The sequence below is a fragment of the Mangifera indica genome, chromosome 2 (assembly GCF_011075055.1).
Source record: "Mangifera indica cultivar Alphonso chromosome 2, CATAS_Mindica_2.1, whole genome shotgun sequence".
Taxonomy (NCBI): domain Eukaryota; kingdom Viridiplantae; phylum Streptophyta; class Magnoliopsida; order Sapindales; family Anacardiaceae; genus Mangifera; species Mangifera indica.
This window is the reverse complement of record NC_058138.1, coordinates 12,682,248-12,699,634: the sequence shown is the minus strand read 5'-3', so window position 1 is coordinate 12,699,634 and position 17,387 is coordinate 12,682,248. Positions and strand designations below refer to the sequence as shown.

The 17,387-nt window shown below is 33.0% G+C and overlaps 2 protein-coding genes across 2 annotated transcripts; both read left to right on the top strand.

Moving 5' to 3' along the window:
- Positions 1 to 302: 302 nt before the first annotated feature.
- Positions 303 to 5,371, top strand: LOC123209751 (ruvB-like protein 1). Its single transcript, XM_044627887.1, has 12 exons — positions 303 to 534; positions 1,154 to 1,342; positions 1,515 to 1,646; positions 1,763 to 1,912; positions 2,112 to 2,267; positions 2,493 to 2,627; positions 2,815 to 2,880; positions 2,956 to 3,062; positions 4,385 to 4,484; positions 4,568 to 4,659; positions 4,737 to 4,806; positions 4,911 to 5,371. Exons 1-12 carry the CDS (start codon positions 445 to 447, stop codon positions 4,998 to 5,000), a joined length of 1,377 nt encoding a protein of 458 aa, XP_044483822.1. The 5' UTR covers positions 303 to 444; the 3' UTR covers positions 5,001 to 5,371.
- Positions 5,372 to 6,598: 1,227 nt separating this feature from the next.
- Positions 6,599 to 15,663, top strand: LOC123208942 (dynein regulatory complex subunit 3). The gene is made up of 10 exons (XM_044626606.1): positions 6,599 to 6,785; positions 6,872 to 6,943; positions 7,038 to 7,130; positions 7,217 to 7,298; positions 7,404 to 7,460; positions 13,905 to 13,969; positions 14,059 to 14,154; positions 14,314 to 14,400; positions 14,487 to 14,567; positions 14,658 to 15,663. Exons 1-10 carry the CDS (start codon positions 6,687 to 6,689, stop codon positions 15,438 to 15,440), a joined length of 1,515 nt encoding a protein of 504 aa, XP_044482541.1. The 5' UTR covers positions 6,599 to 6,686; the 3' UTR covers positions 15,441 to 15,663.
- The last annotated feature ends 1,724 nt before the right edge of the window (positions 15,664 to 17,387 follow it).

The following is a 17,387-nucleotide window of genomic DNA, read 5'->3' as shown; positions in this document are numbered from 1 at the left end:
TCGTTCAATGATTTTAGGCAAACATTGATATGCTTCAGCCAGAGAAAAGGATTCTAGGAAGTCAACTATTAGAAATGGTCACTAGAAAAGGAAAAAGAAAACCCTAAAGGAGATTCAATCACTTTTCGAGCCTAGGTTTGAAGTGAAATTATTAGTTTTTAAACCCAAAGAAAAAATATGATAAATTTTTAGTAAATAATATTTTTACTCTAAATCCTAACCGCGAATTTTAACAAATGGATAGTTTTTGGGGTTTTCTAAACTTAACCATGGAAATTGTCATTTCACTACATTGGCCTTAAGATTATTATTAAGCCAGTATTTTCATCTTTCGCAAGTGCTTTGAAACAGTGAATTAAGAGCGACGCAACTCCACTTGAAGCCCGAAACAGAAAGGTAGCAGCAACCGATTTTCTGCAAAATCGAAGAAGAAAAGCTAAAATCATGGATAAAATGAACATAGAAGAAGTTCAATCTACTGCCAAGAAGCAGCGAATCGCATCCCACACTCACATTAAAGGCCTTGGTCTTGAGGTTCCTTTAAATATTAAGAAAACTTTTTATTTTTCTTCTAATTTTCAGATGGTTTGTACTGTAATTGCTCTCTTTTCCGGCAAAGCTTCATATTTTTTTTGTCAGGTTTAGGGTTTATGTTCTGTACGGTATTTTATTTCCATTTTTGTTTTTACTATCCATGTTTTGATGTTGGACTTCGTGCAAGTTGATTGTTCTTCATCTGTAATATATCTGTTCATATTTTTCGTTTCTCCAAGCGCTGGCTTTTGGGTTGCGCTTTTTCTATTCGTATTTTTGTAATTAAAGTTACAAGATTAGGAAATTGGTTTGTCTTTATTATATTTTTATTCATTTTTTTAAAGTTTCTAGAATTTGGGTGAATTTTAAGGTTTTAGTATAATTTCAAGTATTAATCCTAAGAATGTTGACAGGTCAGTAATGCCAATTGCTTTGAGGTGATACATATTAATTTTACAACAGTCACTATTTTGTTTGTCGCTTTATTTGATAGTAAATCATATAGATTTTGAACTGGTTTGCTAGAATGATCTACATTGGACTAATTAATAAATATTTTGTGAATTTTTCTGATGCAATTAGTTTTTTTTTTTTTTTTTTTTCATTTTCTACTGGATAGGCAAATGGAAATGCAATATCTTTGGCTGCTGGCTTTGTGGGACAAGTGGAAGCAAGAGAAGCTGCTGGTCTTATTGTTGATATGATTAAGCAGAAGAAGATGGCTGGTCGTGCACTCTTACTGGCTGGTCCTCCTGGCACGGGGAAGACTGCACTGGCCCTTGGAATATGCCAGGAGCTTGGGAGCAAGGTACACTTGCTATTTTCACATCTGTTGAAAAAATTTTTGCATTCCAATGTTCCTAATTGGAATCTTTTGTTCATGTTCTCATCTTTTGTGGTGGATAATTGCTATTGATGTTAACAACATTGATGGATCTTCATGTGTATAAAAAATCTACAATTCTACTTCTTCCGGGCAGGTCCCATTTTGCCCAATGGTTGGTTCAGAAGTATACTCATCAGAAGTAAAGAAAACTGAAGTTCTAATGGAAAATTTCCGAAGGGCTATTGGTCTACGTATCAAGGAAAATAAAGAGGTCTATGAAGGAGAGGTAAGCTCAATTTAGTTATATGGCTCTTTATCAGTAGAGTGGTGTGATGATGGTTACTTTTTTACTGTCATTTTGAGTTGGACTTGGTTCATGGTGCCTTTCAATTCTTGTTTTAGGTAACTGAACTCTCCCCAGAAGAAACTGAGAGTGTGACAGGTGGCTATGGTAAAAGCATCAGCCATGTGATCATTGGATTAAAAACTGTCAAAGGAACCAAGCAGCTGAAGTTGGACCCCACTATTTATGATGCTTTGATCAAGGAAAAAGTGAGCAGCTCTTGTTATTTCTTTTCATTTCTATGCACATTGCTATAATTTGTGTTCTTAGATCTGTTTCAGTATTGCACTGTTTTGTCGGGAGGAATTTATTGCATGTTGGTAATTTGTTCTTTTCTCTTGTACTTCTGCATGCTTGAGTTTGAGAACTTTTCTTTTTGGTTTTTGATTTTCATTTGGTCTTCTGCAGGTAGCTGTTGGAGATGTTATCTATATTGAGGCAAATAGTGGTGCAGTCAAAAGGGTCGGAAGGAGTGATGCTTTTGCTACTGAATTTGACCTTGAAGCAGAAGAGTATGTTCCACTTCCTAAAGGGGAGGTTCACAAAAAGAAAGAGATAGTTCAGGTTCGTCTCGTGTGAATTGTGGATTCTTTGTGATATTTATTGATGTCATTCACGATGTTTTATTTGCTGAACATTAGACCTGAACTATTTTGTTTTTGTGTTTGATGGCTGTAACATACCCAATAAAGATTAGTTTTGAGAGTCATGCTTTATGACTTCTTTTGGGCATTGCACCCATTATGCAGTTAATTTATGTCATGGTGACTTGTTTGTTTCTTATATCAGGATGTAACACTGCATGATCTGGATGCTGCAAATGCGAGGCCTGAAGGTGGACAAGATATATTATCTTTAATGGGTCAGATGATGAAGCCGAGGAAAACAGAAATCACTGAAAAACTACGACAAGAAATAAATAAGGTTGTACGTTTAATCCTCTTTTTGTTGTTAGTTATCAGAAAAGCACTTGAATTATCCCTTGCCATGACTCCAAAATTTCATTGAAAAAAAAGATGACAGTCTGCAATGGTCTTAAATCATAACTTTCACACTTTAAGGTTTTACCTGTAAATGTAATGCTTTGGCTAAAAATTTGTGTTGATGCCAGGTTGTTAATCGGTATATTGATGAAGGTGTGGCAGAGCTTGTTCCTGGAGTTCTATTCATTGATGAGGTTCTTTCTCCTAGACCCATTTGTTTCCTTTATATATTCAGATTTGTTTTATGTTTCTTACATTACAATCTGCAGGTTCACATGTTAGACATGGAGTGCTTTTCGTACTTGAATCGTGCTTTAGAGAGCTCACTATCTCCAATCGTAATTTTTGCTACAAATAGAGGAATATGTAACGTACGGTATGATGACAACTCTAGTGCTGATGTTGAAAATGTTGTAGTTATTTCAACATTTTTCTCAAATTACAGTTGGTTTGTGCTGTACCTAATCACAACATAATTAGCATCATTGATTAGATAGTCCATTGTTGTCTCTGGCTATAAGATAAACAAAAAAACAAGTAAATAAATGAATAAATGTTACATAAATTAATCTTTTCTAGTTTAATTGGTTACTTGTTAGATCCCTGCTACAAGTTGACAAGTAATTGTGATACTTTTCAGCTGTTTAATTAAAGTTATGATCATGGTAAATGTGTGGCTAATACCAAGTGCTTAGGTGAATTTTGTGTTTTATTGCTATTGGATGATTGGAAATTTGCATTTCTGATATATATTCAATGGCTAACAACTTGGGTCTGCTTCACCATTTAGAAATATAAGTGCTTCATCACTTGTCTGGTCAGTGATATTGAATTATTGACATCCAGGATGAAGCCAGTATGCTGGTTTGTAGAAACTTAATTTGAATATATATTCATTTAATAATTTGGGACTTGTAAAAAGAAAAACAATATTGTGAAGTTCTAAGGAAGTGTTAAACTCTATAATTCAACTTTTGTGAAGTGTTTAAAGATTGTTGACTAATGCATCGCCCCACCCCACCAAAAAAAAAAAAAAAAAATGGAGAACCTGAGTTATATAACCAGCAGCTTCCAGAGGTTAATTAAACATTTTGTATTGGTTGGTGTTATTTGCCTATGTCTTCTATGGCAGATGAAATAATTTTTGGGGATGCCTTGATGGTAAAAATTTGGCAATCAGTTAAATGTTTTCATCTATTGTTTTGTCACATGGGCTTCCATTAGTGGTTCAGCTGCACATTTCATTTGAGTGTCTTGACACTACTAATTGATCAATGCAAGTAGTGTTTTGTCTATTGGAACTATCATAATTATTTGAAATATCTTGTTTTACTGCAGAAAATTCTAATGCCTGTAATCATTTACTGTCTTAATCAGTTTTTCCATCAAAAGGGCTTTTCAAAGTTCTTGATTCTGGTGGTTTTGTCTTCATTTATTAAGTGTATACTCTTGGGATGAAAAATGATTATGAGCTGCAAACCTTCATTCTTTTGTTTCTTTTCTTCTAACTTTTTTGCTGAAAAGTTGATGATTGTTTGAAATATTGTCTCTTTTGTGTCCTGGAAATGGGAGAACAATAAATTGCATGCATACTTCAAGCACTTTGAAATGATCAATTACTTGGGCTTTTCCAGTGCACTTTAGACAACAACACTGACTGTGACATCTTAATTTAAACACAAATATCATATGGTGCAGAGGAACTGATATGAATAGTCCTCATGGCATTCCTCTCGATTTGTTGGACCGATTGGTGATCGTCCGAACGCAGGTTTATGGTCCTGCTGAGATGATTCAGGTATGTTTTTATTGTCCATGGTTTGTTCTCAATCAACTCTATCTATTAAAATGCAACATAACATTTTCTTCTTGTTTGGCCAGATTTTAGCAATTCGAGCACAGGTTGAGGAACTTGTTTTGGATGAAGATAGTCTGGCACACCTTGGAGAGATTGCGAGAGAGACATCCCTAAGGTTTGATTGAATCCTATATTTGCTGTAAGCTTTATCTCCCATGGTATAACTAAATTACATGTCTTTTCTTTGTTCAGGCATGCAGTGCAGCTGTTATCACCTGCGAGCATTGTAGCAAAAATGAATGGGCGAGACAGTATTTCGAAGGTACTTTATCATCTTTCGTGTGTTCCAACGAACCATCACAAGCCCTTCATGATTTTTTTTGGTATGCTGTATGGACTATTTATGTTCCTGATTCAAAATTATAGGCGGATGTTGAGGAAGTGAAAGAATTATATTTGGATGCCAAGTCTTCAGCAAAGCTTCTTCAAGAGCAACAGGAAAAATACATTACATGATTTTTTAAGGGTGTCTACCAAACTTCTGTTTTGAACTCAGGAGAGACACTCCAGTGTTCAATGGGCTCCTTTGCCGTGCTAATTGTCAAAGTGGGAGGCTCTGGTTAGAGGATGTTGCTAAACTTTTTAAACAGTCACATGAATCGGCAAATTGTTTGTTTGGATAGTTTGCAGAACTGGGGAAAAGGCAGTCCTTAAATTGAATGGAAAATTTTGTCTTTGTTTATGGTTGGTTTAAATCTGTATAACTCCATTAATGTCGCCATTGTTGCGTTGTGGATGCCATTGTAGGGTGAAATCTTAATGTAAATCTATGGATTCTTCTGCAAATCAGAAACTTTATGTGAAGGAGTCAGTACTTGGAAATTAAACATATTTCTCTCTAAGTCAGTTACCAGATTGAAACCGAAGGGGTTCGGGATCTGGGAAAGTCTTGAATTTCATGATACCTAAACCCTGTTTAGAGTAAAACCCGAGTCACGAATCATATTACAATAATAAATCAATTACTCAGCAAGTATGGTTCACTGATTGGTTGTGTTGTTTACAAATGCAGAACAAGAAGTTGGATTTTGTATTATACTAATTGGCTTATTTAGTTTTAATTTTGTATTAAAATAAATGGTTTATTATCTGTTCAATTAGATTATTTGTATGTATATAGTTTAAAGTTATTAATATCTTATAATATATAATATATATTTTTTAATATGATACGATATAGATAAAAAATTATATAATTATAACGTGTATTGATTTAATACGATATGATATGTGTATCGTATGATATAATGTATATTACTGATACATATTGATAGACTTTTCTAAAAAAGTGATAATTTGATTGGAAGTGTATGGGAGAAAATTTAAAATTTGAGAAGATATTTATGATATTTTTTAAAATAGTGTTTTGATATTTATAATTTTATATTAATTTTATTATTATTATTTTTAGAAAAATTTATCATATGAAATAAAATTTTGATTTTGATTTTGATATACGATATGATAATGTTTCCATAACCTTGATATGAATTATTATTCAAATTTTGTTTAAGTATATAAACATCTTTAATAATTTTAATTTTTAAAATATCAAAATTTTAATTAAAAATATCTATTTAATTAATTTATTTTAATATTTTAAATTTAATAATAAAGAAGATAATTAAGAGTTGAAGAAGATTTTTGTTTTTTAATACAATTATCAACTATTTTTTTATTTTTAATGAAAAGTTTTTTGTGGTTTTAAGTATGATATGTACGATTTGATTTGATTTGGTTTAAAAATTTTTAAAATTTAAATAAAAAATGATTTGAAAATTTTTTAAATTAAATCAAATTATTTTATATTTTAAATAAAATTAAATCAAAGTGAAAACACATAGTTTTAATTAAAATTTTAATCTGTTAAAGTTATTCATTTATATTATAATAAAATTAATTAAATTATAGGTTTATAAAATATAATATAAATATATAAAATTCATATATATAGGAATATATATATATATATATATATATATATATATATATATATATATATAATAATTTATATGTTTAATTTTTTATTAAAAAATTCTACTTAATTTTATGGAAATACGCCTGTCGCTAGTTTTAAGAAGAGGAATTGATAAACCCTGCTGCGCTGCGAAGACAAAGCTAGGGTTTTGGGTAATCCACGCCATGACGCGTCTGACGACTGACCAAATTCTCAAGGACAACCGGACTCGCGACCCCGACTCCATTACATCTCTCACTCTCACTCACAAAGCTCTCTCCGATGTACTAACGACGCCCCTTTTTCTCTTTCTCTCACTATCACAAACGCTACTTTTGTTTATCCTAATCCATCAATTCAACATTTTCAGGTTTCTTGCTTGAGTGATTTCAGGAACTTGGAGCGACTTGACTTGGGCTTCAACAACCTCACTTCTCTTGAGGTATTTTTAATTACATTTATGCTTGAATCATGCTTGTAGAAATAAAATTGATTTTTCTTTATTATTATTTTTTATTTTCATGTTATATTTATAGGGGTTGAAATCTTGCGTGAATTTGAAATGGTTATCTGTTGTACAAAACAAATTGCAAAGCTTGAAAGGAATTGAAGGACTTTCTAAGCTCACTGTAAGTATCATATCATTTACTTGTCGTCATTCTTTTATATGTTTAAGTGGTTTGTGTAGTCACTTTCTTGTGTCTTTGGGCATCAGGTGCTAAATGGCGGCAAAAATAAGCTAAGGTCAATGGGTGAGGTCAGGTCCCTTGGCAGCTTACGTGCTCTAATATTGAATGGTGAGTTTTAGAATATGTAGCATTTTATGTTCTTGGTTGATGAAGGTGATCACTCGAATATGACTAGAAGCATTTTCATGTTTGTGTTCATTCTTATATTCGCAGACAATGAGATTGTTACCATTTGTAGCCTTGATCAAATGAAGGAGTTGAATACACTAGGTATGAATTCTTAGTTCTAATTTTCACACCATTTTGTATGACTTACTATGTTTATAATTACATTGTCATAGCATGCTTTAGCTTAAGTTGGTATAAGTTGTCTTTTGTTTCAATAAAATTTAATGGGAAAGCGGAGAAAAAGGAGATGCAATCCTAAGAAAACATGTTTGAGGTAAAGGCAAAAAGTTGTTGCAACTAACACCATGCAAGACAAAGCAGGTTGAAGCGAATCAATTTTGAGCTTAGGATTTGGTAATAGTTAGATATGTATAAAGTCGATTGACAAGTGGAAGGTTGAAATGAAAAAAATCTTTTCAATCCTTTCATTAGCTATTGTTGCCAGTCTGTTGAAAATCCTTAGATCAGTGTCTGATTTCTGTTTATTTCAGGTTCTTGTTAGGTGGTTTCTGCCCTTATTTAGATTTTAGAGGCATCACAAGGAAAGACCTTGGAGTTTTTCAAGGTGTTTTTGAGGCCTGGCTCTTTCCACAAGTTTTTTTAATGAACTCCAAGGTTAATAATATCTTTGCTGCAACTTAAAGAGCAGGGTAATTTCCCTTAGTTATTAGGTTTAACATGCCCACCTCAGTTCAAAAATGGGACTACATAGGGTAGTTGGGATGGCAAAGGAGTAGGACCAGGTTTGCTTACGATTCTCGTACATGTTTCCATACTTGGTATATGCTTACTTCAAAGCTTCATACTTTCATTTTTTTTATATGCTTAAATTCTAGATAGGTAAATGTAATTCTTATAAACATAAGATAGGTAATACTTGTTCGCTTCTATGTGATACTTTCTTCAATTTATATAAGCTTTCTTGATTTTCTTCGAAAATGAAAACACTAAGAAGATAAATATACAAATAAATCATAAGTGTTCTTTAGTGAATTCATCAATAAAAAAAGGGATTGTTTACAAGAATTCGTAGCTTTAGGGTCAAAGAATGATGCGGTTTGTGGTGGGATTGAGTGAGTCAAACTCAAAGATTAGGTTTTGAAGTTGGTTTGGACTTGTTGGATAGAAAAAATGAAGTTGGATTGGAAAAAAAAAATTATGGTGAACAAGGAAACTAAGAAAGAAGCCGAGTAGAACTTCAAGACTTAAAGGCCAAATCATTGGTTAGGATGGAGCTCCACCACCAAACTAGGGTAGGGATTTGATTAAAGATGAAAAAATAACTCAAAAGGATTTCTCTTTCTCTTTAATCATTTCAACCCTTACAATGGAGAAAATGACCATATTCATAGACCAAAGAGAGCCTACAATTGGTACATAATAAGTTCATGGAAAATAAAAATGCAATATTATATCTATGAAATGATAACTCCACTAACATAATTGTCTTCAAAAAATAAGTGCATGGAAAATAAAAGTACAACATTGTATATATGAAATGACAACTCCACTAAAATAATTGTTTCCAAAATGTCTGACATGACAACATAGTTGTCTCCTAAAGTATGACATGAATTGATGGTTGCACATGTTGGTGTTGACGTTTCTTTCTTGTATTTATTCTCAAGCAAGAGTGCTTGATCAATGTGATCATATTGCTTCCAATGGGATGATTTGAGGTCCGATATCTCTTTGAAAGTTAACTTAAATGAAACATGTTACAATTTCTGAAATTCCTAGCTTTTTATGAGATTTGTTGGTTACCTAATCGCTAAAAACTGTATAAAGAAATCAAATTCTATCTTTAGTCAATTTTAATTCATGTTGTATGACAAAAATTGATGCTATTCTTAGTTTATCTCCTCTTGGTCTCAAAACTAAACATCTAATCATTTTAGTGATGGCCGAACCCCCACAAGCATTATAATCATTATCATACAACTAACATAGTCCAATTTATTTAATTAAAATGAAATCAAATGATAATAAATTAACATAGATCGGTCAATACACGATTTTAGTATAAGAAAATTTGCTATCCATTGTATCAAACATTAAATCCATCATTAACATAAGAATTATTTGAAAAGTAAGTATAAAAATTGGTAAAAAGGACTTCCCTGAATCATCCATGAGATGAAATCACAAGATCTAGCCCTCGTTGATTTAATCAGGTCTTTTGGATTGTGCCCCAAGATCCCTAGAAAACTGGAGAATTTGTGCCCTAGATCTATGTCCATGTATTGTTGTGAAAAAATACGTGAACATTTTAATAAATGGTTATGATGGGATGAGTATTCAAGTTGATTGAACTCCCGTTCTTCATTTAAATAGCACTCGTTTTGCTTGGTTTTTTCTTTGGTTGTTAAATCTTCTGTCTTGTTTTTGTTGTTGTAGTCTCGAATGCCTGTTTTGGTCTTCAATGGTCGTTCCAATCTAGAACAACCTCGTTCCCTTGGTAGGTTGGTATTTTGTCCAAATTTGAAATTTTGGCCAAGAACGAATGTTAATGACATGGAACGCAATGTTTCTTCTGGGGATTGTCTTCTTCTATTGACTTTTGTTATAATCTATCCAATCCGAGAGGCAAAGTTCTTGTTTTCACATCAACCTTACTCGTTTTCCTACAAAAAAAAGGATATGACTGAAATTAGGGCAATATAAGGTTACAATGGACCAAAAATAATTTTAAAAAAAGGTAATTGGGAATATAAAATATAGTATAAATATAAATTCATCAACTTTCCTCTTGTATACCTAATTAGCCTATTCTATTTGTGATAGAATGCTTTCATGAAGTCTCTTCATTACTTTACCCTTTTCTTATGCATCCACATTGATTTGGACATCAATGGGTAAGGAGGTTAGTTTATTAGAAGTAATTGTATTAATTTCATAAACTTACTCAGAAGGAGAATGATTGCTTGTAAAACTTGGAGCTTGGTTTCAACATGGGCAATTTTCGCATCCAAATCCTTAAGGTTATGGTAGACCATAAAGCATTAGAGTATTCCTAATGTTTGATTTGTCACCTTGGTTTTCCCATCATTCTATAGGTGCTGAGAGGCGCTAAACAAGGATTTAGTGTTAGGCCCTCTGCTAGGATTGGGACACTTGTCCTCAATCCAACGGTCACTCTTTATTATAAATATATGTTTTAAGTTTCAAAAGGGAAGAAGGAAAAATGTATTAGGGTTTTGGTTTGAGGGTAGCCATTTTTGGTTGATTTAGGGAGGTCTCCGGTGCCTCGAACGGCCGAAAAATGGGAGGTCCCGAACTCCTCAAAATGTTCGATTTATCATTGTAATATTTTGGGTTAATGAAATAGTTTAGTTTATTATGTTTTTTTTTTGTTTTAATTTTGTGTTTTGGTTGAATAAGAGTTAGGGTTCCTAACAAATGGTATCAGAGCATTCGATCTAACGGAAAAGATAGATGGTGGCCGGAAAAGTAAAGAGTCACCGGAAAATGTTTACGAAGGAGGCTGACTTGAAGAAGAATGGGAGAAATGAGTCGGTGGCTACTGGAAAAGTGCCAAAAAAAAAAGAGAGAAGAAGAAGAAAATGAAGATAGAGGAACAAAGAGGATGAAAAGGGAACGTCGGCAAGAGTCTGAAAAAAAAAAATTACATAGGCAAACGCAGAGAAAGCAGAAGGAAGAAGAAAGAAGGATGAAGGAGAAGAAAGAAGAAAAGAAAAAGACAAGGAGAAGAAAGAGAAAAGAGAGAAAAAAATAAATAAAAAGAGGGCTGGAGGGCAATGGCAGTGGCTTGTTGGGAAAAGGAGAGTTGTGGTTTGCTTGGGAAAATAAGAGGGAAGGCAGTAGGTGGGTTTATTGGGAAGAGAAAAAGAAGAGAAGATGCGGGGTGTTGGAAAGAGAAAAAAAGGGGGTGAAGAAGCAATAGGAGAGAGAAAAAATATATATTAAAGAAAAAAAAATAGCTGTAAATAAAAAAAAATTTTAAAAAGTAAAAACAGTGGGCGGGAAACAGCTTTGGACAGGTAGAGACAGCTGGAAAAAAAAAACTCATCTTGAGGACAAGATGATTTTGAAGGGGAGGGAAATGTTAGGATTGGGACACTTGTCCTCAATCCAACGGTCACTCTTTATTATAAATATGTGTTTTAAGTTTCAAAAGGGAAGAAGGAAAAATGTATCAGGGTTTTGGTTTGAGGGTAGCCATTTTTGGTTGATTTAGGGAGGTCTCCGGCGTCTTGAACAGTTGGAAAATGGGAGGTTCCGAACTCCTCGAAATGTTCGGTTTATCATTGTAATATTTTGGGTTAATGAAATAGTTTAGTTTATTATATTTTTTTTTCAGCTGTCTCTACCTGTCCAAAGCTGTTTCCTGCCCACTGTTTTTACTTTTAAAATTTTTTTTTTTTATTTATAGCTGTCTTTTTTTTTTCTCTTTAATATATATATATATATATATATATTTTTCTCTCTCCTATTGCTTTTTCACCCCTTTTTTTTTCCTCTTTCCAACGCCTCACATCTTCTCTTCTTTTTCTCTTCCCAATAGACCCATCTACTGCCTTTCCTCCTATTTTCCCAAACAAACCACAGCTCTCCTTTTCCCAACAAGCCACTGCCACTGCCCTCCAGCCCTCTTTTTATTTTATTTTATTTTTTCTCTCCTTTCTCTTTCTTCTTCTTGTCTTTTTCTTTTCTTCTTTCTTCTCCTTCGTCCTTCTTTCTTCTTCCTTCTGCTTTCTCTGCGTTTGCCTATGTAATTTGTTTTTTTTTTTCATACTCTTGCCGACGTTCCCTTTTCATCCTCCTTCTTCCTCTGTCTTCATTTTCTTCTTTTTTTCTCTTTTTTGTTTGGCACTTTTCCAGTAGTCACCGACTCATTTCTCCCATTCTTCTTCAAGTCAACCTCCTCGTAAACATTTTCCGGCGACTCTTTACTTTTCCGGCCACCATCTATCTTTCCCGTTAGATCGAATGCTCTGATGCCATTTGTTAGGAATCCCAACTCTTATTCAACCAAAACACAAAATTAAAAGACAAAAAAAAATAATAAACTAAACTATTTCATTAATCCAAAATATTACAATTATAAACCGAATATTTCGAGGAGTTCGAGACCTCTCATTTTCTGGCCGTTCGAGGCGCCAGAGACCTCCCTAAATCAGCCAAAAATGGCTGCTCTCAAACCAAAACCCTAATATAATTTTCCTTTTTCCTTTTTGAAACTTAAAACACATATTTATAATAAAGAGTGACCGTTGGATAAATTCGGTTTATTATTGTAATATTTTGGGTTAATGAAATAGTTTAGTTTATTATGTTTTTTTTTGTGTTTTGGTTGAAGAAGAGCTGGGGTTCCTAACACCTTCCCCTACAAAGTCTTCCAAAAGTGGCTTAAAAACTTTGTATCTCAATTAGACACAATGGTTTTGGAGCTCCATGTAGTTTCATAATCTCTTTGAAGAACAAATCGACAATATGAGAAGCATCATCAATTTTGTGGCATGGGATGAAATGTGCTATTTTAGAAAATCAATCGACTACCAACATGCTAGAGTTCTCTCCTCTTTGCGTTCTTGGGAGTGCGACAATTAAATCCATGTTGAAATCTTCCTAAGGCTGATTTGGAATTGGCAAAGGTGTGTAAGTATTTGGTTTGAAGTGAAATTTTGCTCTTTCACAATTAAAACATCTATTAATGATAGTTTGGACATCCCCTTGCATCTTTGGCCGATAAAAGTTTTCTTTGAGAATTTCGACTGTCTTGTGGATGCCAGAATGACCAACCAAGCTTCCCTTATGTGTCTCTCGCACAAGCAATTCTCTCTAGGACCTTTTTGGAGCACACAAATGATTGTCTTTGAAGAGAAACCCCTCATGAACAACGTAGTCTCCGTATGTACCCTTGGCACACTCAACAACAATAGAAGACATGTCCAAGTCATTAACATAGCATACCTTCAAAAGTTAGATTCCAAGTACCCTAGCATCGAGAGTGACAATTACAAAATACCTTCTAGACAAGACCTCCGCAACAGTATTAGCTACACCTTGTTTATAATGAGAGACAAAGGAGAAGGATTGGACAAACTCTACCCACTTTACATGCCTTGGGTTGATATTGTGTTGGCCACCTATGAATTTCAATTCTTGGTGATTTGAATGTATCACAAACTGTTTAGGTTGAAGATAGTGGTTCCAATGATCCAATGCCCTTACAATGGCATACAATTTCTTTTTATATGTAAAGTAGTTCCTTTTGGATTCGTTGAGCTTTTCACTAGGGTCTCTATGATTGAGTGAGGGCAGCCCTACTGGTGACTCCACTAGCATCACACTCAACCTTAAAGAGCTTGTCAAAGTCTGGTGAGGCGAGAATAGAAGCTTCACACAAGTTCTAGTTGATTGCCCAATAGCTACACTTGTACACTCGGTGATAGGAGCCTCTTGATCAATGTAACATTTTGGTTTCAAACCAGTAATTGAAGTTAAAAAATGATCACTGGAAGGAAAATGTTACTTTGTAGTCAATAGAACCTGAATGATGCTTACTTTGGGAATCTTCTGCAGTTCTTTCAAGAAATCCAATCTGTGAAATTGGTGAATCTCTGCTTAAGATGAAATCTATAACAAAGGTAAAAATTTCTTCAGTTGTCTTTTGTCTTCGGCTACAAAATGATTTAGCATGAATGTAGCTAAAGCTGCTAAAGTCTCTTGGTGCCAGCTCTCTCTTTCTAATTGCCAAGTTCAGAGTGTTGGTTATTCTCTCAAGTCCTGTGCTGAGCTGAAAGAACTCAGACTTGCTCACAATGATATTAAAGTATGTGGTCTACTCAATGATTCATTCTATTGAAACCCAGCATTTGATGATTAATTTAATAAATAATTGATTAGATTGCTTTCATCAGTTATTAAATGATAGGCAATATTTCATCATTAAGTAATATAGATTCTTCTGTTGTCTTTCTGATTTGCTTAGGCACTCCCAGCTGAGTTGGCTAATAATAAGAAGCTCCAAAATTTGGACTTGGGAAATAACTTGATCACCAGATGGTCAGACTTGAAGGTGGGACTCAGAGGAACTGAACTTTTTGTTTCCTTTCTATTTTAATATTTTTTATATCCAAAGATTTTCTTCACATGCATTGACAGGTGCTAAAATCCTTGGTTAGCTTGAGAAACCTCAATCTACAAGGCAACCCCATAGCTGAAAATGATAAAATAGCAAAGAAGGTAAAGAGTTTGGCGTTTTTATCTTGTTGATTTATTTTGAAGTCTAGCATCGCATTCCTTGGGATGACTTTGAAATCAATTATATTGCAGGTAAGAAAATCATTGCCAAACTTACATATTTTTAATGCTAGACCGATAGATAAAGACACCAAAAATGATAAGGGAGACATGATCAATGAAGTTGATGATGATTCAAAGAGTTCTGCTAAAAAAACAAAAGTTCATTCAGCAGAGAAAAGAGGTCACATCAAGGAAATGAACTCTGAAGGACATGTCACAGGCCAAAATGAGGACAGCCATCCGAATATTCCTAATAATCTTGGTATGGGAAAAGATTTAAAGCGTAAAAGGAATGACAAAAGTGACAAACTCTTGAAGAAAGAAATTCGGTGCAATAAAGATGATTCATCTGTTGAAAAAAAAATAAAAAAGAAGTCAAAAGAAAACAAACATGAAAAGAGAGAAGGGTATCTAAATGGTTCCAGAAATGTTGATACGGAGAAAGAACTGGAGCAGAATATAAACAAAACCACCGACAAGTTCTCAAAGAAAGAAGTACCTGTCAATGTTGATAGTGAGGGAGTTGAAAATAAAAAAAAGAAGAGGTTAGAGGAACAAGGTGAACTTGCTGTGATCGATGATGCAGAAACTTCTTTTGTAGAGCTTTTTTCTGCAGATATTGTTGAAAATCCAAAATTTGATGGTGAACACAAGATGGTTGATGAAACTTTACGGTTGAAGTCAGTGGATGGCTCAGTTGCCTCTTCTGGTAAGAGAAAGAAAAGTAAAAACAAGGGTATGGCAGCTACATTTAAGTTGTCTGAAGAATTTGAAGTTGGATTGGGAGGGCCATCAACATGGGGTGATGACTGATTAGTGATTATTCTACAAGGTTGCTAGATGAGTGAAAGTTTTGTCTAATGTTGAGTTAAATTACATCTTATTTGTGATGTCTTCAATGAGTTTGAGTTCCTAGAAATTCTCTAGCATTTTTTATGAAAAGAAGTGGCTCAGGACTCTGTTGTAATTGATGATATTTTGATCTTGTGTTTTTCTTGGTTGTTTTCTTTCAGGGCTTTTGATGCTCTACTGTCAACTCTGGCTTCTTGGGTCCATGTGTATTTTTTAACACATATTTCTAGCCCACAACTGGAGCAAATCCAAGAGTTATATTAAATTAACTAGTTTAAATAGAGGTTTATTAATTAAAATAATCACTTTTCCAGGGTAATATAAAAAGAATCTCTGACTATGTAATTATATTTGTGCCGTTAACTATCTAAATTAATTACATAATTGTCAGTTATCTCTTATTTTTTAATAAAAATTTGTTTTAAAAAGAATAATTTTAAATTAAAGATAAAATAATATCTTATGATATATTATAAAATGTAATATTATATATATAATTTTATACACAAATAATGATACGTTATTATATGATTAGACAATGTTAAATTAGAAATTAAAAAAGAATTATTTTTTAATCAAAAATCCAAATAATTTTAACTTCAAAACAATGTAATTAATAACCAATAAGTTTAATAACTATTTATCAAATATTTAAGAAATTTAATTTTCAATCTATACGATAAATGTGAATTTTATAAATATTAAATTTATTAATAAGTATATGAATATGACACACTTAATATAATAAGTTCAATTATGCATATTTGATGTTTGATGATACAATGCCAATTTCTTTGTTGATTCAAATTAGGGAATAGAGATTTTGTAGATCGAAACTTTTTTTGCCAAATAAAAAAAATAATGGATATTGAAGATTTTTTACCGTTATGATATTATGCAATATTTTATTTAAATTTTTTAGATTAGTTCAGGTCAATTCGGATTGATTTTATATCAATCCAAACACGACATGATTTTTTTAGGGTGAATCCAAACCTAATCCGAACAGGTTTTTATGTTAAAAATCATAATTTTAATCTGATTTTTTTTGGTCATATTGTATCGAATAACAATTCATATCAAATTTTGTTAGATCTATTTGATGGTCCTATTGTTGAAGCAGATTTTGATCTTGGCTACGATGGCATGAATCATGGATTCGCTCCATGATTAATAGTTCATTCCATTCAATCTAGTTGGAACAAGCATGTGTCGAATGATGAACAAAATTTGGATGGGAGGAATCCATACCTAAATCGTTACTGTTGGTGCTAGGAGTATTTGTCAGAAAATAGAGATTTTGTTGTTGAAGATGTTGTCTCTAATACCAACTGAAGATTGCATAGTAAAATAATGAAATGAATTTGTCTGATTAATTGTGATCTCTCATGTCAAAGGAATATTACCTAAACTGGAAAGGAAATAGAACAATTATAAATTATATAAAGTACCAGAAGCTAAATAAATCAACTCTCAATAAACAGGGATTTTAAGTGTTATGGCTTCTTGTGTTTTGAATTTATAAGGTTTAGATGGTAGGATTTTTGTTTTGACGCTAAAAGTGATTACTAACTACATATGATAAATGGGTCGGTTCGGCCTGAGGTATGGCTAAAATGCCTAGTTTGAAAGGGCATGACTTGTTAATATAGTGGGTTGTGCTGCAAGTCTAACTTGTAGTAGACCGGCCCGACCTATACTGTTTATGCCATTTAAAAATTTTTTTATTTCTTAAGCAGGTTGCAACTTGCAGCCTGAAGGCCAACGGGTACTGGCTGGTTTTAAATTTTTATTTTTTATATATAAACCTATTATGCCTCAGTCTCTAAACCACACGCATCCAACCAAATTAATTAAGGAAAATTAAAATTTTTAGCCTTATTTTAATCTCTCTATATATATATATAT

What these genes read in the sequence shown, in the direction of transcription:
- LOC123208942 (XM_044626606.1), top strand. Translation starts at nt 6,687, where the DNA reads ATGACGCGTCTGACGACTGACCAAATTCTCAAGGACAACCGGACTCGC. An exon ending in ACGTGCTCTAATATTGAATG is followed by an intron (nt 7,299 to 7,403) that starts GTGAGTTTTAGA and finishes TTATATTCGCAG; the next exon opens with ACAATGAGATTGTTACCATT. An exon ending in GAAGGAGTTGAATACACTAG is followed by an intron (nt 7,461 to 13,904) that starts GTATGAATTCTT and finishes AATCTTCTGCAG; the next exon opens with TTCTTTCAAGAAATCCAATC.
- LOC123209751 (XM_044627887.1), top strand. Translation starts at nt 445, where the DNA reads ATGGATAAAATGAACATAGAAGAAGTTCAATCTACTGCCAAGAAGCAG. An exon ending in GCCAGGAGCTTGGGAGCAAG is followed by an intron (nt 1,343 to 1,514) that starts GTACACTTGCTA and finishes TCTTCCGGGCAG; the next exon opens with GTCCCATTTTGCCCAATGGT. An exon ending in GAGTTCTATTCATTGATGAG is followed by an intron (nt 2,881 to 2,955) that starts GTTCTTTCTCCT and finishes TACAATCTGCAG; the next exon opens with GTTCACATGTTAGACATGGA.